Source organism: Larus michahellis, chromosome 3 (genome assembly GCF_964199755.1).
Source record: "Larus michahellis chromosome 3, bLarMic1.1, whole genome shotgun sequence".
Lineage (NCBI taxonomy): Eukaryota > Metazoa > Chordata > Aves > Charadriiformes > Laridae > Larus > Larus michahellis.
In genome coordinates, this window is record NC_133898.1 from 120,912,505 (window position 1) to 120,934,878 (window position 22,374).

General features: G+C 46.1%; 1 protein-coding gene across 16 annotated transcripts in view; it reads right to left on the minus strand.

Annotated features, from left to right (window-relative positions):
• Positions 1–13,051: 13,051 nt before the first annotated feature.
• PUM2 (pumilio RNA binding family member 2) overlaps positions 13,052–22,374 on the minus strand; it is a 77,741-nt gene continuing 68,418 nt past the window's right edge. For 7 of the 16 annotated variants that reach the window (XM_074581932.1, XM_074581936.1, XM_074581940.1 and 4 more), the window contains 6 exons: positions 20,643–20,777; positions 20,256–20,393; positions 18,579–18,704; positions 17,468–17,589; positions 16,002–16,194; positions 13,052–15,248 (listed from right to left, as the gene is read on the minus strand). In XM_074581932.1, coding sequence (XP_074438033.1) covers positions 15,117–15,248; positions 16,002–16,194; positions 17,468–17,589; positions 18,579–18,704; positions 20,256–20,393; positions 20,643–20,777 — 846 coding nt within the window. In that variant the 3' untranslated portion in view covers positions 13,052–15,116. The remainder of the gene's footprint in view (positions 15,249–16,001; positions 16,195–17,467; positions 17,590–18,578; positions 18,705–20,255; positions 20,394–20,642; positions 20,778–22,374) is intronic. The other 9 variants (XM_074581939.1, XM_074581937.1, XM_074581933.1 and 6 more) reach the window with 3 other exon arrangements.

Below are 22,374 nucleotides of genomic sequence, written 5' to 3' on the forward strand. Positions count from 1 at the left end.
CCTCCCCTCCCCTCGGCGCCCCGGCCCGCCCCGCCGCCCGCCCCCGCCCTACCTGCGCTCCCCCCCCCCCGCCCCCCCCCGCCGCAGCTTCCCTCCCATCGCATTCCCAGATTTCCTCTGCGGCGTTCCTCCCGCCGAGCTTCCTTCCTCCTCGCTAAAAATAATAATAATAATTATTATTAATAATAATAATAATAATAATAATGTTAAAAGCCCTCCCTTCCCTTTCCAGCCTGGGAAAATCGCGGGGGTGCGATGGTTTCCCCCCCCGCCCCCCCCGCTCCCCGCCATTCCCCCGGCACCGCTCCCGGCCGAGGGGAGGGAGCGCTCCCCCCGCCGGCCCCGCTCCCGGGACGGCTCCCCATCGCCGACAGGGGGGGTTTCTCCCCCCAGAAAATGCGGTTTTGGATGCGGGGGGGGGATGTCCTCCCTCCTGCCCCCCCCCCGGGGCTGGCCCCGCACCCTCTGCCCCTGGCGTCGTCGCATCCCACCATCCCACCTGGGGACACGTTTCCTGGCAGCGTTAAAAGGCAGCGAGAGGCTGGCGGGGAAAGGGGCTGCTTGGGAAAGAAGCGCCCTCCTGCAAATTCCCTTCTGCTTTCCCAAACTCCTTCCTTCTGGAGTTAAAAGCAACTTTTCAGCGCTGCCGCGGGTTGGTCTTCGCTCATCTCACCGTAGATAGCAAAAAATGAGGCGGGCAACCATCCTGCAGAAAGAAAAAAAAAGAAAAAGGGCTGAATTTTATTACCCTGCTCACAGGGTCGGGGCTGGAGTTCCGGTTCCCTTCCAGGCAATTCAGTTGTCTTTTTTTTATTATTTTTATTTTTTTTTTCTCGCATGTGTGTGTGTGCCAGCGCATGTTGAAGTGTTGGCTATAAACAATGCGACTGAATGTGTGCGCAAACATCATTAAAAAAAAAAAAAAAGGCAGTTTTTAAGAATTAATACCGCCGCCGGGAGCTGAGGGAGCGCACCCTGGCTGCACGGCCGACGGGCACCGCGGAGCAGCTGGGTGGATGAAGGACGTGGCCAAGCCTGCGGGCATAGGACTGTGCTGCCCCGGGACTGCTTGGGGGGTGGGTACCCAAAAAAGAGCCGTAACTGGTGCTTCCTGGGTGCTCAGGAGGCTCCTGGTGGGTGTTGGTCCACCTCTGCCAGACCCTGGATCCCTTCCCACAGCTGTAGCCCAAAGGCTTCATAGACCCAATTTGATATTCAACGTGGCTAAAACTGTTGTGATTTTTATCACGTGTCTTTAATTAGCTTCCTTTCTTTCCCTCTCTCTTCAATTACTCATGCAGCCTTCCTAGGAACGACTCCTACCACGACGTCTTTCCCTCAGGTGAGCCATGGCCACCATGTTGTTCTCCCCGCGACGGGGCTGATGGGGAGAAGATGGTACCCATGGGGCCCCACAGCCGAGATGGCCACTGGCGCGTGAGGTGGCCGGGCAGAATGGCGAGGTGGGGTGGGGAAAGGAGGCAAAATACAAGTCATGGGGGCACGCGGGTGGGAGATCAGGCTGCCACTGAGAGATGGATGGGGAGAGAGCGGCCTTTCCGAGCCACATCTTGAACCTGACGTAACCAGAACCTTGGAGATGAGACTTTGGGGATGGGGCTTGGGACAGAGATGTTTGGTGCTGGGGCCTGTAGAGAGTGAGGCTGAAAATGTCACCTGGGCTTGGTGGGCAGGTTGTGACATCCAGATGCGACGGCGTCCCTGGGAATGGGGAAACGCACGCCGGGCACGGTCACCCTTCTCGGCTGATTCCACTGTAGCAGAGGCCAGTTTGGCCAAGGCTGCATCTGATGGACCCTTGCAGCCACGGAGGAGAGAGGAAACACTTCCACAAGGAAGTGGAGCAGTGGCGGGGCACCGGTGGGGTTGCGCGACCTCTGGGTGTCACGCAAGTGTGGGCGCGCGGGTGTCCGGGGAGGTGGTAGATCAAACGGTGCTGTGGGACTTCCCGCTGGATTTGCCAGAAAACAGTCAGAGCTGGATCGGGATGTTCTGGTCAGGATCTGTGAATGGGGCACGGGGAGAACAATGCTGCGTTGGGAAGCCAAGTGTTTTCAGTGACATTCCCGTGCCCTCCGCTTGATCATTGAAGCATGCGAAGTATTGTGGTTTCACTCAAAAGAGCTCCATGCTGAAAAGCCAGATGAGACTTGTATGGAAAGGAGTTTCTTGGCAGCCCTGAGCTCAGGGGATGATAGGAGCTGGTTGCCTCTGCCCGGCGCAGTGGAGCTGTGGGGATTTCCCAGAACTGGATCAAGGGCTTCCAGCAGTGTAGCCCAATTGAACTCGGCCTCCCCGGGGATAAGGGGCTGGTTTGAACTGTGTCCTGCCATGGGAAGAGGGGAAACGCAGCCGGGCGAGGAATCCAGCCCGCTGCTTCCGCCACCACCAGAGGCAAGGGGGGAGCAGGGATGGCAACTGTTGCTTTTGGGCAACCGCCACCATTCTTCACTGTGCTCTGCAGCAGAAGCCATCCTTCCTCATCCCCTAATGAACGTGAGCATCACGCAGCAGCAGGAGCTGCCTGCCTGGCTTTCCAGGTGTCGGACCTACCCACGGTAGCGTGTGAGGATGTGGCCACTCTCACCCCGTGTCCCCACCTCGCATTTGCCCACCAGCAGCGGTGGGGCCTGCAGAGCAGACGACCGCCTCTTCTCCTGAAGCCTGGTGCCATGTGTCCTCGGATGGTTTATTAACGGACTGTGACCAGGTGGGGTGGGGTTGGAAAAAGCTGATTCTCTTCCAAGTTCCTTGACGAGGGCTGGATCATCCCTGTGTCACCAAGCTGGAGAGGTTCACGCATTGCATCTCAGTGACTTCACCTGTTGACCAACTCATTTGAGGATGTTACGGGCTGACACCTGGGGATGGAGAAAGGGAGTGTATTCCCTAATACATGGTGGGAGGTTACAGTATATGCAAATATTAAGATTGCGTTACGTACGCAATTGTTGCCTGCCTATTGGGGCTGTGGACTTGACGGCTCACTGCTAATGGGTGCTGTCTCTGGTTGGCTTCCAATAGCTGGCTTCCCTGCTGATGGCCGTTTTCTCAGTTGTTCCTTTGGTGCCAGAGAGAAAACTCTTTTTTTTTTTAACGCCCTATTTGGTAGCTCAGTTGACTGAAGGGGGGTTATAAGAAGGGGAAACCCACAGCTCCTTGAGCATTTCACTTCTCGGCTATAACGTGTAGACGAGGCTTTGAGTGAAAGCCCCGAACCTGTGTGGGGATTGCTGAGGAGGACAGAGAGCAAAGAGGGTGCCTTCAGACGTACGGGGCAGTTACGGGAAGTTAAATACATTCAGTTAAGTGCGTTTGGATGGAGTCTGCCCCAGAAACCGGTTGGAGTGAGGTGGGAGATGCACCCGAAACACGTGATGGTGTCTGGTAAGGGCTTGAAGTACCGTCACTGATGTTCCCTTTGGCATCTGGGTTTTTCCCATGCATGGTGCCTCAGAATGGTGAGCTGGCAATGAGAGGTCTTCATCAGTGGCCTAAAACCTGGGGATGGACGAGGAAGGATCGTTTGTCCTGAGAGGGCCAGGAGGAGGGAAGACAATGTGGCTGGTGGTCTATTTGGAGACTGCGGAGACCAGGAAGGTTTGCAAAGTTTCATTCCCTGTTAGCCTGGAGCTTCTCAACTCCTTTCCCTTACAAAGTGCCCCTGGCCAGTGTTTCCATTAGCCGTGGCTCACACCACATCCTCCTCTTTCTAACTCCATGCAGTAACAAAAGAGCAATCCGCCCGTTCCTTAAGTCAATACCGAGTGGAAGAACAAGTCTGCGGAGGAAGCAGCCTGGACCTTCAACCTTGCTTTACCAAAGCTTCCCTGCCAGCATGCGACGTTCGGCTTCCCGTCCCTGTGCTGGTTCATCTTCTGGGAGCCCAGACGCTGCGGTCCCCCATTCCCGAGACCGTCACTCTTTGTTCAGGGTGGTGGCACCGAATCCGCTTAACTCTCTTCCCGCCTCCTCCCATGCCTTGGCGAAGCCCCTGCGGTTTGTTTTGGATGTCCTTTTGCACCGATGTAGAAATAATGGATTCCGACCCTTTCAAATGCCGACTGGGATGGACAGCAGGATCACCTGAACCCACCCGCTTGGCTTGCACGGTGATATCTGATTTTGCTTGTTCCGTCCGGCCGCCTTTGCAGTGAGTCAGACATCTCTGAGCAATTCCATCTGCCTCCTGGCTCTCGCTCCCAGGAAGCCAGAGACCAAAGGAGGCTCCCCCCCACCTCCCAGGCCCACCCCAAGGCGCGGAGCGTGAAGTTCGCCCGAGGGGATGTCTGTCTGCTCCCATCTCCTTTCTTCTCCCCCATGCAGTGCTCGGGTGGAAGGCATGACCTTGCTAATTTGGACAGGAATAAACCTTCCTGCGAAAACTCTGAGGGTTTTTCTTTTTCAGCTTAAACAATGCGACGTTTAATGGTCCAAGTGTCAGTGTTGCTGCAGCATTGGCTTTATAGATACCAAGTGAATCAACTTGGCTGCCTCTCCCAAGAGTTTGGTGGCTTTTTTTCTTCTCCTCCATCCCCTTTCCCTGTGTCCTGCTAATGAGAACTTCCAGGTGGACACTGAAAACTGTATATAAAGGTGTCTGTGCCACTAACCAAGTATTTCTCGACCTAATTTAGCAGAGCTTCCTTTGGCAAAAGCCCAGCTGGCAGCGGCATGCCGCTTTTGTGATAGTTTTCATAAACAGCTGTAATAAAACCAGCTGCGTTTCTTTGCTGCTGCCTGTGAGGGCCTTGTAGGATCCTGCACGCTCGTCACAGAGAGCCTCAGAGCTGGATTTCGGGAGCTGGTGGATCAAAATCGAGGGAGGGCTTTCCCATTGGCCTCCCGGGGGTTTGGCTGAAGTTACGTGGCTGTTGCCCACAAGAAAAGACCATCTCGCTCTCCCTTAACGAGCTCCTTTGCTGTAATACCGGCTGGTGCTTTCGCTGCTCGACAATTTCGGCCCGCCAGACTCAGGGCTTGTGGACCAGGCAGGTATTTCTCAAAGCACTCGCCTGAATAACCACCTTTTTTTTTTTTTCTTTTTTTTTTTTTTTTTTTTTGGTTGTTTTTTTCCTTGCCCGGGGAGACACTCTCCTGCCTTTCTGTGATTCACTTACCCGTGTGGTTACCTCGGGACAACTCACTTGCAGTGAGTAACGCTGGTTTGCTGTGCGTGATCCCCTCAACCTCGACGACCTTCGAGAATTGGAGCACGGAGCGGGGTTTGCCCCGGCATCAAAATGAGCGCGGAGGGAAGGGTGTCACCGTTCCCAGGAGCGTACGGGTGGGCGGCAGCTGCTGCTGGGGGCTTTGGAGAAGAGGGAAGAGGCACAGGGAGGGCAGAGCCCACCTATTTCCATGGCATCCCCTGCTTGGTACCTGCTGATTTTCCCGCTGGCAGCCAGCCTGGCTCTTCTGCGGGGGGTTTCCATCGATCCTGTGGTCCCGGGAGGGACAGGAGCTTTCTTCAGACCTGGACTCACAGGTGGGATGCCTGAGCTGCAAACCCTCCGACCGCGGACGAGAAGTTGGACCCTTCACAGCTGCCTGTCATCTTGCAAAATGGGGGGGAGGGGGGGGGGCACCTGTGATCCTTAGCGCCTTTTCAGTGCCTCGATGACCGCCGTGAGAATAAAAATACGTATAGTTTTAATCCTACAGCTGGCTCCGGCCGTGCCACAGAGACCCATTATTTGCCTGGGAGAGGTGGGGACTCCAGGTCACCTGAGGTATAATCTCTTCTCAAAGGAGTCCTCTGTTTTTTCCGTGTATTCCTTTATCGTCCTCATTTGTGCCAGAGGCTTCTGGATGCTCAAATCACTCACACAGAACTTCAATAAAAGTTCTCCTTGTGGGCTGTGGTGCCTGTTTCTCTCTGACCATACCAAATATACAGTGTAGTCTTGGGCTCAGCCATCGGTTTCCACATAAACCAGTGGCGTACGGTTAGAAAGTTCCAAGTGAAGGCAAAAACTCCGAGAGTTTTAACCAACATACAGAAGCATCCAGTCCCACGTGAAACATGTGAACTGTGTGATTCCACGCTGTCGCTTTTAAACAGCCAAGTGACTCGGGTTAGGTGCTTCTGCTCCCCGGAGAATTTGAGTGAGCAAGTAGAGCTCCAGGAATTCTGCCAAAGCGGGTTTAATACTCCTACGTATGCAAAAAAGCCGTGGCCTTGGAAGAAGCAGACGCTGCAGCAGAGCGCTCATGAGAGCAGGGTTAGGCTGCATCGGAGCTTTCAGTTCCATTTCAGGAACCGCCGGTCAGAACAGATATTTACAACATTGTGGAAAATACTATTTTTTGGTTTTTTTTCTTTCTTTTCATCAGGCCGATGTGATCTGGCCCCCAGGCTCGCCGAGGGTCCCTGAGGAACGCTGCTCTTGGGCTAACTTCAGGTTTTAGCGCTTACTCTTGCTCGCAAGCGTGACTACGCCGTGAATTTGCTGTGATATAACATGCAGGTTTTCTTCCTGATTAACCAAAAGGATGCGTCTTGCTGTAATTATCATCCTTCATTTAGCATTTCGAGGCCACTTAGCCATTTCCGCCGATATTGGCTGTCTCAGGGCTGTGTACTGCACTGCCGCATCCCTCCAGGCGGCACAAGTGTCTCTCAGCCCTTGCCGTCATAGCGTTGATTCACCCATCGATTCCCCACCCATCCTGTCTCATCCTGGACCTTCTCACGCCCTCATTAGGAGAACGCCTCTGCCCGGCTCCCATTGTCCCCCCACCTGGCAGCGGGGTCGGTGTAAGCCCTGCCCCGGGTAGGTTTGTGCTCCTGCCCCCCAGGGATGGAGCTGGGGCAAGGCTGGAGCCGAGACCAAGCTGTGCTTGGTCATCAGCGAGCGTTACTGGTGATTAACCACCACCATGGGGACATCTGCCCAGGTGTGAGGCAGGGTGCACGGCCAGAGGGAGGAGAGCACAGGAGGGGACACTGATGGGTGAAGAACTGGAAGACAGGAGGGGAGAGAGGGCTGTAACCCCGGCTGGGCTGTGGGGTGGGTTTCTGCGGTGCTGACCTACGTGTCCACGGTGGAGAGAGATGGGGTTTTACCTTGGGTTTAAGCTTTGTGTGGCGTCTCTGCACGCCGCCTGCCCTGCTCTGGGCAGCGCTAACTCTGGCAGGGTGAGCGCAGATATTTTAATTGCTTAATTTTTTCAACTTTTTTTTTGCTTCCTCCTTCTTAAAGTTTGATTTCTTTTTAGGTGATTGTGAAGTTAGCTGTACTTCACAGGGAGGCCTGGAGTGAAGGTTTTGCTGTGCAGAATGGTATCTTTTTAATAATACTATCTTTTAAAGATACCACTGGGTTCCCAAGGTGCTCCTTCTCCCTTCCCTGTCCCCTTCTCCCAGTATTTATAATCCAAAAAATCATAGAATCGTAGAATCATAGAATTGTTAGGGTTGGAAGGGACCTTAAAGATCATCTAGTTCCTGCCATGAGCAGGGACACCTCCCACTAGTCCAGGTTGCTCAGAGCCCCATACAGCCTGGCCTTGAACACTTCCAGGGATGGGGCTTCCACCACCTCTCTGGGCAACCTGTGCCAGCGTCTCACCACCCTCATGGTGAAGAAGTTCTTCCTAACGTCCAATCTGAGTCGACCCATCTCTAGTTTTAATCCATTCCCTCTAGTCCTACCATTACCCGACATCCTAAAAAGTCCCTCACCAGCTTTCTTGTAGGCCCCCTTATGATACTGGTAGGCCACTATAAGGTCTCCTTGGAGCCTTCTTTTCTCCAGACTGAACAACCCCAGCTCTCCCAGTCTGTCTCAGTCTGTCCATCAATCATGATGGTTGTTTATTATGTGGTGGTTACAGCAGCTTTGAGCGTGTGGTGGGGATGTCCATGCTTGCTTTCTCCATCTCTCATCCCACCCTATAATGCAACACAAAGTTCTTCTCACTCCCACCCCCAACAAACCCCTTGGGCCTGTTCCTGCCTTTTATTCCCTCCCTCCCCCTTTCAACCACTGATGTATAAAAAGTTGCTTATCCGTTTCTGGTACCCTCTGGCTGAGGAGACCCATTGTCTGTATGAAGGTGTCCAGTGTCATCTTAGATGTCCTCCTGGAGCAGAAGGTAGAGGTTAGGCTGAGGCAACCTCCTAGGAGATGTTCACCTGCCTTGTCCAGGTGTGTGGGATGCTCGAGGGTCTCTCAAATGGCAGTGGATACCTAGGCAGGCAGCGGGAGCTATTCCCAGTGGATGTGTCTGCATGGAAGTGTCTACGCTTAAAGAGAAGTGGTTTTAAACCGGGACGGTGTCTCCTCCATAGCCCTGCTGACGGAGCGTAGCTGTGTCACCCTGTGGGAGTATCCCTCGTAGCCCTTCTCGAAGCGGGCAGCGTGAGGGGTTGCAGCGCTTCACAGGAGCGTGGAGTGGGTGACCTTTAACGCCCCGATCGCATCTCCGGGCTTTGGATTCCCCACGTGTGGAGGGGGCGGCACACGGGGAAGGGCTGGGTGAGAGCCCCTTTCCCAGCAGGATGCGAGCTTGCATGACTCCCAAACCGGGATGAATAATCAAACCCTTGCTTCTCCTGAGACACATGACATTTCAAGGAAACGGGAGGCATCATGTGAATTTTGGAGTTCTTAAGATAGTCAGTTTTCAAACAAAAAGGCTTTTTAAGAGCCAAATGGCCCAGCTGAATGAGATCAGTGTGTAGCCTGGAGCTCCGACAGGGGTGAACTCTGCTCCGTTCATCCCATCCTTCCACGCAGGGCGTTGGAATTGACCCTGTAGCTTGCATTGAGTTCGTCCAGCCTCATCTCTTCAGCCCTCTGTAATCCTTGCTTAACGAGCGATTGCTCCGATTGCCGTACCACCCGCTGGACGCCAGGATACATACAAAGGTGTGGAGCAGGGAACAGCACCGAGACAGACCCACCAGACCCGAACCCAATGGAGAAGCAACTGGGCTGACCCCTTCCCCAAGACCCAAGCTTGTACGAGCAGCCGATCTCCTGAAACCTCTCCTCCCGGATTCATTTTAATACTGTATTTCAGCTCTCTTGGAGAAAGGGAGATAAGGATTACACAGGGGAGGAAAGAGAAGTCTTCATTCCCACCAGGGAACCTCTAACTTCTGGTTCTCCTGAGGCAGACAAGCAAAGGGTGCCTACATTTGCACTCGTGGGAGAAGAGTCTGGCTGCGAACGTGCTTTCTGTCACCATCCCCCTCGCTGGTCAGGCTGGCTGGTGCCTTCTGCCACCACCTTCCTCTGTGCCGCCCTTGCCACAACACTCCCCTTTCTTGCAGTTTCCGCTGGCCCTCAGTAAGCACTTGTAGATCTTTGGGGACCTTTATTTTGGGATCTGCTTTACGTGACGCCTGAAACAGCTTCTGTAACACTGTGAAAAGCCCTTTGACGGGAGCAGACTGTGGTCCTGCAGCCTGGGAGGGTACGGCAGACTCAACCTGTATGGAGAGGGACCTCAGCAGGCTTGGCCAACTCCTCGCCAGTCCCCACCGGTGACATTCCTCTGCAGCGGTGGAGGACCAGGGCAGCTCCGCGCAGCTGTGGGGACACACGATCCGTAGCCGGCAACCAAAGGGAGCGTTTGTGAAACCGTAGCGTGTGAACCTGCCTTGTCATCGGCAGCCAAGCAGGCTGCGGTCCCCAGACAGCCTCCACCACCTCAGCACTGTCATGCCAGGGAAGGGTTGTCTCCCTCCCTGCCCGCCTTGGGCTTGGCTGGGAAAGGATCCGCAGCCGAGCCGGGGAAGGGCTGTGGTGCCGAGCGGCTGCCAGGAAATCTGAACCCTCCAGGCAGGTCTGAAGCTCCAAAGAAGCTCATTAGGAGCTGCTCAGCTCAGCTCAGCGAGGGGTTTGTCCCTGTCCTATGGTCCGGTACATCAGCTCTGTCACCCGCAGCGTGCCCCTGACTCCCATTTGCAGACCTGGGTACTTTAGGGATCCGTAGGTTCTGTGTGAGCAGAGGAGGAAGAGGCAGAAGCCCTCTTGTGCCCAGCGTACTACCGCTGGTGAGAGAGCGAACATTTTCTTCCTACGTTCATTCTTACCAATGAAACAAAGAGGGTCTTTAGGTCTTCCTACATTTCAGCTGCTATATAAGAAGCCTCTGGAGCATTTCCAATCTGTTAATGATGGGGGAAATGCTGCTCCCAAGATACATTTCGCGCTAAGCGAGTCTGGGAGAAGCAAGGTGGAGACAAGGATCTGGAGAGCAGAACCTACCCACTCCCACCTGCCTGCGTTAGAGGAGTCATGCTGCATCTTGCGCTGTTGGTGATGCAACGAACGGTTCAAGCTGTGCTAAAAGCCCAGCCCAAATTTCAGGAGCAGAAAGTGAACCCGCCCAGCTCCTTGCGGTTAGGACATACTCCTCTGAAGCGAGGGAGGTGGGTTCAAAACCCTGAGGCCGATAAAGGAAACGAATTCAAGCATCTCATTTGCTGGGCAGGTTCCCCAGCCGCAGAGCCAGTCGTGCAAAAGGAGGAGGCTCCGTCCAAAGGGCTGATGGAGGAAACACCAGCACTTCAGTTAAACCCGTACGCTTGGTCTTCCCTGCTGGCTCTCTGCCCCGATGCAGGGCGGTGGCTTCCCGACAGCCTCTGTGTTCTCAAACTTAATATGAAACGTTGGGGTTTGGTTCACTCTCTTGGAGAAAGCAGTTGCCTCCTCTCCTTAACCCGCACCAGCTGGGAAAAGCCCATGTGCTGTATCGGCTCTGGAGGACTATCAACACCCGATGGACGTCCTTCTGCCCCTTCCACCTGGGAGGAGACCACCGATGACTGGTCTCTTCATGATAACGGTGCTGGTTTCTAACCCCTCCTGCTGACAGAGGGGGGTACCTGGGCTGCTCTGCCACACAGGAGTGCTGACACCCCAGGCTCCTTCCGCAGCATCACTCCGATGGTCTCTTCCTGCGTGGCAGGATCTACGTTTGCTAACTTCTCCTGAACCTCTCCAGCCCAATTCTGCACACTAGCCCTTAAGGAAACGCAGGAGAGACTTCAAATGGAAACTCTTCAGGCAGAGTAACTCATTGCCCGTATCGCACCCTCATCAAAACACCAGTATCGCTCATGGACTGATGAGACTTTTGTGATTGCTTCAAGTGCTACCAGTAGCTTGGTCAGACGCGAACCTTAGTGTTAACCTGACAGACGCTCCTACCCTGTTGTGGGCTGGGGCAGCCGAGATCAGATACAGCATGTGGTTTTCCCCCCCGCCTTTCCCTCCTCAAGCAGCAACACGGAACTACATCATCACTGAGCAAAGCTACAGAAGGACCTGCCGCGCTCAGGACACACGATGACCAGCCACCGTGGTATAAAATTAATTCAGCGTTAAGAGCACCGCGGCTGACCCGACTGCAACCCTTCAGCAGCAAACTGCTTTTCCGTTGAGTTAGCACTGGGTCTTCTCCCCGGGCGCACGACTTCCAGGCAATCCGCGATTTTAATTCCAGACCAATTCTACACCAATCATTAGGTCTTGAAATGCTTTTGCTGTTGTTCTCTCAGCTTTACTTCCCTGAATGACACGGTGGGACTCGTCACCTCACCCTTTACCCATTTTCCTAGTTACTAGCATGTTGAACATCAAACATTCTCAGGAACAAACCTGACTGACAGGTCAACCCAATGACCACGCTACTAGGCAGGGAGGCACGAGCATCTCCTCAAATGCCTGCCCCTTAGAGCAGCGGGAAGAAGTGTCTGAACTGGTTTCTGTATCTCCATCAGCACTCTAAACCGTCTGGACATTATGCCCCCAGAAACCTCAGTCGTCCCCGTACTCCGACGAAAAACTATCAAAGGATCGAGCAGTCAGGGAGGGAGGCAGTAGTATGGTTGTTCTGTCCATAAGGGGCAACTTAGGTGAGATATTTTAACACCACGAAGGAGACCCACTCACCTTGAGCTAAAAATGGTGCTTTGAAAATATCCTGGGCAGTAACAGAAAGGAGTGTGGGTCCAGCGATGCCACTGACCGCTGACAATCCCAGCCAGGAGCTCAGCTCGGACCCAGCGGTGGATGAAGAACCTGTCATCAGGCTGTAGCCTGGAAAGATTTTTATTTTTTTTTTGTAAGATAATATGAAAGTTTAGCTGCTCAGAACTAGCCTCCGGAAACTTAATGATCTAGTAACAGGGTTCTTCAATAATTGACCAATTCCTGTCAGGTCACCAGAAATGAGCAGGACCTTCGCGAAGCTGAGCTCCGCAGACAGCAGACAAGTCGCGCAACTGAGAATATAAAAAAGAGCTGGTTTCCTACAGGAAAAACACAAGACCAGATGTATTTCACACAGTGTTATTCACACATTTTCATTTTGTTTTTTTTTTTTTTTTTTTACAGTATATACATGTGAACATTACATCATTCAATATGAGCCACCTGGAGTCAAACCTAATCAACCTGGTCCATAAACAATCTATATCAAAAAGCGATACTTGAGCAAAAAGTCGAGTGGTTCTACCCCAAGCCTAAAACAGCTGAAAGGAAAAACAGTGATTTTCATGTTCCTGGATAGAATTTGCGCAACATGATTTTAAAAGAGCAAGTGGAAGATTATGTTCAAGATACTGAAAGCACTAAAGATGATAGCTCTAGGACTGTTTAAATTCAACCATAGCATGAGTGCTACAGGGACAAAGTACTGGGACATGATCAGCTTCTGCCTGGACGTCCCCGGAAGCCCGACTTACTGTCTCGCATGTTGAAGAGAACGTCGGCTCTGGGGGTTATAACACACAGGGTAAAAATAGTCACCGAGGAGAATTCACATGTCCAAAGAAGTGCCTCTAAAGTCACCCTCTGCACGGCGACGGGAAAGCTCTGGCTCCAATGACAGGGCTTGTACCCCTCGAGAGGAATTTTGTCAACTGCCACGCAAAAACTGCTTGGCAATCGGAACTGTGCTTACTGAACGACAGATTCAGAAACTGGAAGCGGGCCAGAACAAACGTTCCCATTTGCCTATTAATGAGTTAACGCTACCATTAAAAAAAAAACAGGTAGCGCCTCAGATGTATGCTTTAATAAGATTTATGTAAACCTGATATAAACAGTAATACGACAGAATTCCTTACACAAGTTACACCACCACTGTTTTCTTTCCTCGTGATCAGACCCCTACCGTAACAGCCTTCTATGTGATCAATGCTCAAGACGTTGCTTCCGAACGACCTTGTTGATCAAAACTTTAGGTTAAGCCATCCAAATGAACGTTTTACACAAAATACTTACTTCAACAACATACAAAGCACTTTCTTTATCTTTCAGAAACTGAATATACAAAGTAAGCTTTTTCCAAAATATTTCCATAGGCAAAGGATTAAAAAGGATTTTAATTATACACATATGGTCACAATTCTGCCTTAAAAAGATCATTGGGAAATGTACATAAGGCCGCTTGTAAATGTACATCATCTTTATGTTACTGTTACAATGTCATATGTCCAGAGAAAAAAATTGACAGTATCATACATATTTGCTTTACGCTGGGAGAAGGCTATTCAAAAATACAGTACTCTTCTGTACAAAAAAATCATGCCACATTTATTAAGATGGAAGAAGCATTGGTTTCTGCGATAACCAAATCTTTCAGTCCATTTCTTACTCTGCTTGTTATCCCGACTTAAAATTTGAACAGACTGATTTCCCAAAGTGTCCGTATTAACAGAATCAACAGCTATGTTATAAACAAAACATGTTTCTCACAATAGATAAAAAGAAAGCCGGTTCATATTTCTGAAACCATATAAAGATAGAATTTAAAAAAATCACTCTTGATTTGCTGAAATAAATTTACATTATACAACACTATATGCCAGGGGGAGAAAAGGGAACGGGGATATGAATATACACTAAAATGCAAATTTTTGTCCCAAAAAAGGGGTAAAACAAATTACATTTACAGCATGAAGGTTTACAAATGTACATCTGTACAACCAAGGTAAGCATCACTACTAAATTAGCAAGGCTTGTAATAAACATCGAAACGAGAGATTTGTTTTCAAACTGTAAACTTACACCTATTAACTACACGTATACAATGCATATATTTATAGGAAGCAAAAAAGCTATCTGAATATTTAATCAATCATGCTTAAATGTTGAGCTATCAAGTTTACTTTTCAGTGGCCCCTTTTCTCTTCATCAATAGCTATTTTTTTTTTTTTTGCATCTACAGTGAGAAAGCAAAATAAATGCTCAACACTTTCAAATCCTTACAATTCTATATGCAAAATAAAAAAATACAAATCTCTACTCTTCCTGCCTTGTAAAACTGACTGTAAAGTTAATACAGGGTTCACTCCTTTTCCACCAGCGTACTTTACCGAGTGGAAGTACCACCATCATTTTAATCCCTCTACCTTGTACAACAATTAAATATATAAGTATATACAGCACTTTTATTTTTAATACATCGCTAGAGAAAACCTTAGGGCACCGTTTTAAAAAAAACCTGTAGCCACAGCAAGTGAAAGCTAGTCTTCTGAAGTTCCCGTTGTTATTCCCTACTTTAATTTGCTGTGCCCTGTTTATTATTTGGATAGTATGTTGTGAACCACCAAAATACAACTTAACTTTTCAACATGTTAAATAATGTTTATGCAGCTGATCGATTTTAATCTGGTATAAAAGACTTCACACAAAAGGGAAAAATAAGGATTAATTCTATATACAACTCTATAAACCTGTTGTGCTATGATGCTGGGCAGACCTACCAGATTGCAAGCCAGTGTATTAAAAGAATACTGTACTTTTTCCCTTTAAAAACTATTTCAGTGACTTTACAAGGTAAAAATTTACAAAATATGTGACAGCTATTTTGATACAATTACATCATATACAGGCATTCTGTGCTTTGCCAGCCATCCAATCTGATAGGTCTCCGGATCAGGGCTGGAGATATTTTTTCTTTTCTTTTTTTTTAATAATTCACTCCCCAAAAATATACACAAGAATAAAAATTTTACAAATGGATGAACAAAGTCAATAAATAGATTTAAAAAAATCAGAACATTTAGAGTTAAGTTGTATGTTTTGATCATTCACAATTCAATTTGTCTTCCATTTCCTTTTTGTCTTTTACAGCATCCCGTTTGGTGGTCCACCAATTGGCCCCAGATCAGCGCTGTTCTTCAGGTAATACTTTTCCAGCTTGGCCAGAATGTGTTTGCCATAGGTATATTTACGCAGAGTGGTGATGTGGGGTCGAATCTGTAAGAAGAAACCCGTTATTTTTTTTCTTTGCCCCCCCTCGAAAATTTCAAGTAGAGGTTACTAGACTTTAAAAATATTACGTAAAAAAAAAAAAAAAAAGTATGTCAGAAGCCTGTATGTCAAAATTTTGGAAGTTTGTGGAAAGATGGAAAATCGGTGATTTTGACTCGACCAAACAACTGGCGTACCTGTCGCAGGAAAAGGGAGGCAGCCCTTTCGTGGGAGCGCCCTGTTGGTGACTGGGGGAAGCAGAGCTCCTGCTGGAATGTACTGGGGCCCGCCTTCAATAGCCCAGGGCAATTATGGCAATAGCACTCTTGTCCGGGTCTGGATATTTTAAGTAGAAAACGTGCCCATGTGTTAGGAAGTGTGGGAATGTCTTTTGGGAAAACTGCAGAATGGATTTAAACCAGCAACCCGCAAATAAAAAGAGAAACCTGTATTTCTTCTCCGATATTAATAAAGATGACAGATACTACCTTTTTATATTAAAAGTATTTCCACAGAAAAGCTGGCACAAAGAAAGGATAGGAAATCCAACTTTGGAAACTTTTCTGTAGATTTCTATTTTTAGCTCAGTGCTCAGAGACTTGGATATATTCTGCTTTATCAAACTCCACTGAATTTAGTGTTTATACATCAAGTTCTGGATGACAGCAAGAGTGAGTTTTACATCTAGCAGGAAAGATATTCTAGCAGAAAAATTAGTATTGGTATTTTCTGAACCAGTAAAACTATATACGAATATACCTTGTGCATTATTATCTTCCGCTGAGCAGGTTCAGCCATATCAATCATCTTCTGAACAACATAGTTGGCGTACTGGTCCTTCATCATGGTGTATAAGGCACTGTGAGGACCATCATTCTGGCAACAGACCTCATCAATAAGTAAAGCTCTTTCAGCACGAGAAGCATGAGTTACGCATTTTTCTACCACATTGCTGAAAAATAAGACAAATGCATTCTGTGACTTAAGACCTAACGTTCTTTTAAATAGCAATTTTAAGTTTATCTGAATGGTGTCAAGTGTCTTAACACCACTAAAATGCCACGGCAAACGCATCAAGCCCTGACTTCCAAATCTTTAGCCCGTAATGATTGAGGAAGTTAAAGGATTATACACTCTTACTCATGTAAAAAAAGTAATTTTCCGATACTTATTATCTTGTAGGAGACATTTTCCACTGGACCTACAGTAGATACACCAGACCTCAGGCTGCAGATCTATTCTAGTACATCTATTTATTTTAGCTGTGGGCCCTTTAAGACACAATAGGGAAAGCCAGAAACGAAGCTGCCTGCTTTTTGAAATAAAAGTGCTTTTCAGGAGCATGCCTACATCAGTGACACTGTCAAATGTTTCTTTTTGTAGAGGAAGTCTCTGAGCTTCCAGACATCTCAGAAGCTGGAAAGAACGTCAATGCTTATAAGGCAGCAAAGTGATTCTCGTCCTACGCTTGTGCTTTAGAAATCAATCAAGTTCCAAGGAGAGGATTATGAACAGTTCTCTTCAGGCAAAGAAAAAGAAAATCCAGATAAAACTTGCCAGTTTGTGTACAATCGATTTTTCAAATGCCCCCATAATGTCACAGTGCATTTCTACTTAATGTTGGTGAGAAGGTTAGTCTCGCTAAATCATCCAGCATGGATTCCGAGGTGTGTTTTCCTTAGCAAAAGGCATGTAATCTGTATTCCGGCAAAAGACACCGAAGGATGAGTTTTAGGTTCTAGTGTTAGAGTGGTTCAGGGCTCCTGCAATAGTCTTTGAGAATTCCTAATGCATAAAATCCTTGTCATGCTGAACCACCGCTTTAGACTTGCAAATTGCTTGGCTGGACCGTCAGGAAGTCCCAGCTCACCATCATCAGTGTATCCAGCACGTTCTAGGAGAGGTTTTCACCTGGCTCTGGGGATGCTCACATACAGACTTGGAACCCATTCCCTGCACTTGTACGAGGTGAAAAAAAAGTCATCCCGTGAACCCGTGGAATCGTCTTTGTTTTGCTACAGAACAGCATTTCCCCTTTCCCTTCCTGAAATCTAGTACCAAATACCACCACTGTTCATCTCTAAAAAAAATAGGAAATTTCAGCAGGCAAGTTACACAACAGGAAAAAACCCACATCACATCCTTTTTGTAACACAATTAATAAATCCAATACTACAACTTTAAAAAGATTAGTGAACCTTTAATACACAAAGGCTGTGCAATACCTGGCAAATTTGTGCTGACTCAGAGCTAGAACTTTTCCTCTTATTTCTGAAACTATTTTACTCTTGTCTTCAGGACGACCGTGCTCCAGTACATGTTGAATAACGTAATTTCCATATTGATCCTGAAAATAAGATGACTTCAATTTTCTTTTGTGTTCAAACCAAGTAATCCATACAGCTTTTGTACATTTGTATAAACTTTCAAATTACTATTTGCACAGGTACAAGGAAAAATACAATAATGTCAACATAACAGAAACAAGCTGCAAGAATAGAAAATAGATGCAAGAAATACTGCATCACGAATTACTTAATGGCCCACCAAATTTCAAAATTTTACGCAAAATGTAAATAATCTGTAAAAACAGCATTTTGCTGGAGTACCTTTTATCCTCTTAAAGAAAGAAGTCCTCAAAATTACGATCCTAATTCTTGAACAGCCATAATATCTCCCTGAACTTTGGTTCCCCAAGACAGTTATGTTTTAACTAGAGACTTGTATATACAAGAAACCACTGAGAAACTAGACCGTGAATATGTAGCAAAAGGCAATTCTTGCCTTTTTCCGTGTGGAAATTCCTACTGAACACCGAGTTCTTTCCAGTATTTTAGACTGATTCAATTTCAAAGCCATTTGTAGCACTCGTTTTGTTCGTCTGAGACAGGAAACCATGTTGTATAAGGTCTTTTGCCTTCTTTTAGAAAAGATGCCCTTTTTGTGTAAGAATATGCAACCTTCATATCTGTACAATGTATTTGCGTTCAGACATTATCAGAAGTTATCTGAAGAACATCTGAGTGAATCAAGATAAACTAGAAAAAAAGCAATCTCTGCAATAGGAAATATACTAATTCTGTGCATTTACAATGTATATTCGAAGCTACGGTCAAAATTGTAAGGAAAAGGCTTTTTTATATCTTCTTTGCCTCCCAACTTCCAAATTCATTTTCATTAAAACTATGGAAGGAAAGAAAAACAAAAAAATCAATGTCTACAAAACTAAAAAGACGCAAATGCATTTAAACTATTACTTAAACTAAGAAATAGGAATAAATTATGACAACAATAAAAAGCTCTGAAATGCATTAAGAAATTAATACACGCACTAACCTGCACTAGCTGTTCTGTGTGTTGATGCAGTTCTTCTAAGATTGGCAGAGTCTGCTCAGCAGTACAGTGTTCCAGAATACGCTGAATTACTCTACAACCATATGGATGAGTTGAAAGTACAAATACCTTAAAATAGGATTGCAAACTGGAGTTAAACCAACCGAAGTTAACAGATATAGTAATGTTACCGTGTTCAAAATGGAACTGAACATGCCAACTACTTCTATTAAAAAAAGTGTTGCCTGCCAATATCAGGATTCCACCTCCAGCAGAAGACAAGAAAAGACAAAAATGCAGTTTTTTGTATGTCAAGGACTCCAGTAATTACACAACTAAGAACTCAAGTTTTCATTACAATGTTTCTACCCTACTTAGCTGCGAAGTAAAGCCTGGAAGTATGACCCTTAGTTAAGCACTGTTCACCTTTCAAGCTTTCTTTTTAACTTTGTACTTCATTTTCAAATTTTACAAGTCAAAATCTTGTTCATTCCTTTTGCTTGCTTCTCCAGAACCCAGGTTTGTGTTTCAGGGATTAATTCAGAAAATTTAAGAGTCAGTGTTGGTCAAACTGAACACAGAATCTTGTCTGATTAGACACAGATCCAAACGATGCAGGCAGATAAAAAAGAGATATGCATTGTTACATGACATGAGTAAAGTGTGGTATTTTCCATTTGCCACTTCAGATTAGCTAACATTTTTTTATGTATAAGGATGGATGATGGATGTCCAGTAAAAAGAGTGACATTTTAGTCAAGGGGCGCTCTATTTACAGTTTAGAAACTGCATCTCATCTACCCCATACACACTTTTTGACGTAAAAAGACCCGACCCTAGAAACCTTGGTATGCCATTTACTGACCCGAGAAACCTTGGTATGCCATTTACTACTATGTACAACAATAATTCAGGTATTGCTGTTCTGTAAAACGTGAAAGAAGGATATTGTAGATTTTGTTAAGAAATACATTTGGCCATCCATTAAAGTAAAACTTAGTAACACAGCCAAGTTAGTAAGATTTTACAATTCTTCGAGACTATAAAAGTACACGTTTGTCTCAGAGTATTAAAATCTTATTTAGCTGTAGCTTGTTCTCTAGCCTGCAGCACAATGTCAATCTTATATTAATAACTTTTTTGGAAACAAAGCAAAAACCCCAACCTTAAACAAACAAATACCACCCCTCTTCACTTAACACTAGCCCATATGCAGGGAACAGATTAGTGTATTTCTTCAAAGTATTTCCTTAATGATAGACATTAATTGGGAAACACTGAAAGACAGACTTGCAACAGAAGAAGAAAAGGGAAATTTTAATGAAAAATTTATGCCAGAAAGCAGATACTTTATTATTACCATAAAAAATGGAAACGTTAAAAGTTATAAAGGAAATTTGAAATGGCGTATCACAAAAGTCAAACAGGAAGCCTGGCCTTAAGCCAAATACCTCTATTGGTATTTATAATACATCCAAACAGGTCTTTCCAGAGCCTCATCTCCAACAGATTAATCTTTTTACAGCATTTACAGCTTTTCCGTTTTATTATCCCTTTTTTATCCTACTTAAAACCAGCTGACTGCAAAGTGTCAAACGCTATCTTGCATATGCAAATGATGGGAAGAGATGTGCAAATCAAAGCAACCCTACAGAAGAGGAAACGAACTGTTGACACTACCTGTCCTTTGAATGCGTCAATGATGAACTGGAGCGACTGGGGTTGAACACACTCGATACATTTCTGTACAACGTGGTTTCCATTTTGATCTTTCACACATTTCAGAACATGACCATCCAGCTCTTTCACCATGTCATTCTGGAAAAAAGATTATCCTTGTCTTTACAATGTTTTTTTTTTATTCCCCCCTCAAAGCAATATTCCATTTCATCCTAACTGTCCACATTCACTGGTGGTTTACCTGTGTAGCTCAGCAATTTAATTTAAACAACTATTTTAGTCCCTAGGGCATTTCATAATGAAAGGAACAATCAACGACTTAAGCAAGTAAAAAGATGGATGCAATAAAGAGAAATAAAATTAAAAAAAAGTATTGCTCTAACTTACAATTACCTGCTGGTCAGGTGAGATTGACTCAAGTGCTTTCTGAATAACACGACAACCATACATCTGTAGGGCTAACGGCAGAACATGACCACGTATGCGTGTTGCTAGGGCTAACTTTTGATCCAGGCTTCCAAACTAAAAGAAAATAAATATGCTGTTAACAAATGAAGACATAAATTCTAGCATAAGGCAATATTACATGTCAGAGTTAAGTACTTTCATGATGTATTACAGGTTTACTGCGCGCCTTGAATGATTTTTCCCTTTGTATTTTTTCTGGGTATATTTACCAAGAGCTTTTATATTCTAAATGCAGCATTTTGTAACATTCCACATTCCAGCTACATACCTGCTATCAAATGCATGACCTTGAAAGACAACAGAAGAGATCAAAGTAGTTTCTACTTGACTGTCTGTAGAAATATTTAAGTGCAATAACCCGCTTATTTAGACAAATCATGCCAGGCAAATTAATTACAGATTACTGTAACATATTCATTCAAATCAGATTTGCTCTGATATCTCAAATTTGTATAGGTCAGTGTATCTTACATCTTGTATACAGTAAGCAAGCTGTAAGAGGAAGGGGCGAGGGGTCAAAGATTTCAACCCCTGAGGTATCTTCTTGGTATCTTCACATGGCTTGAAGGATCATTCTTACCATGGGCACTTTGGGAAATCTAGAAATACTTGGGCTTTGTGGAGCAAAATCAAAATAGTTTTGTACACTGGTTGTATTAGAGTATAATACGTTTCTCAGCAGTAGCCAATTCCTGCCCATATTATTCCCTCTACGATGCTGCTACAACCTTCTGTGCTGCTCCATGTTGGGTAGAGTAGAAGCCAGTCAGGCTTCATAATAATACACAAGACCCTGTTCCCAGATCCCACACAAGCTCCTGAGCTGGCACAGTGCAAGAGACCACACAGAAGTGATCGCCTGGACAATCAGCTGGGTGGCACCAGCAGTATTCACACAGCACTGCTGCGACCTGTCAAACCTCACACTTGTAGTCACCTAAGACTGAAAAGAAACCCAAACAACTTCGTCTTCCTGCTCCTTTACTACAACTAAGGCCTACTGCACTTTTTTTCTTGAGAACTCTTCCACAGAATTAAGATGAAAACACTCAATTGACAATGATCATCTATGTATCCATCCAACCTAACATTATGGAAAAAAAGAGCAATTGATGACCCTTGAGCAAGATCAGTATCTTACACACTATACATCATCCATGCTTTTCAGAAGATATTTTGGTTGCTAAAAAAGAATATCAAGTAAAAAAAAAAAAAAAAAAAGAGTGAGGACATTGTTTCATTGATTACTCATTAAAAACTGCATTCCTGTTTACAGCAACCATCTTATTTCTTACTGGACATTTTCCGGCTTCATCTTCTATCCACCCAGATACTTTGATGTAGTCCCCGATTTAAAGTACACTACAAAAGTATACCTTCCCTACATATAACTTTTTCCAGGACACAGGTATTACTTTTTCTTCTCTCTGTAAGTCAAGTCTTGTAACGCTTTGATAAGGCTTTTTTTTTTTTTTAACTCCAGTTTTTAACAAAAAACAAAGCTGTTTTAAATACTAGTTTTAATAATATTGGAGGTATCTTATGATATCCCTTCCTCAAAATTCTTCTGCCTCAATACATTTTATGTGAGTTTCTTCATATACAGCACTGGATGAAGTTCACACAGGTATTTATTTGGGTACGAGTGCAT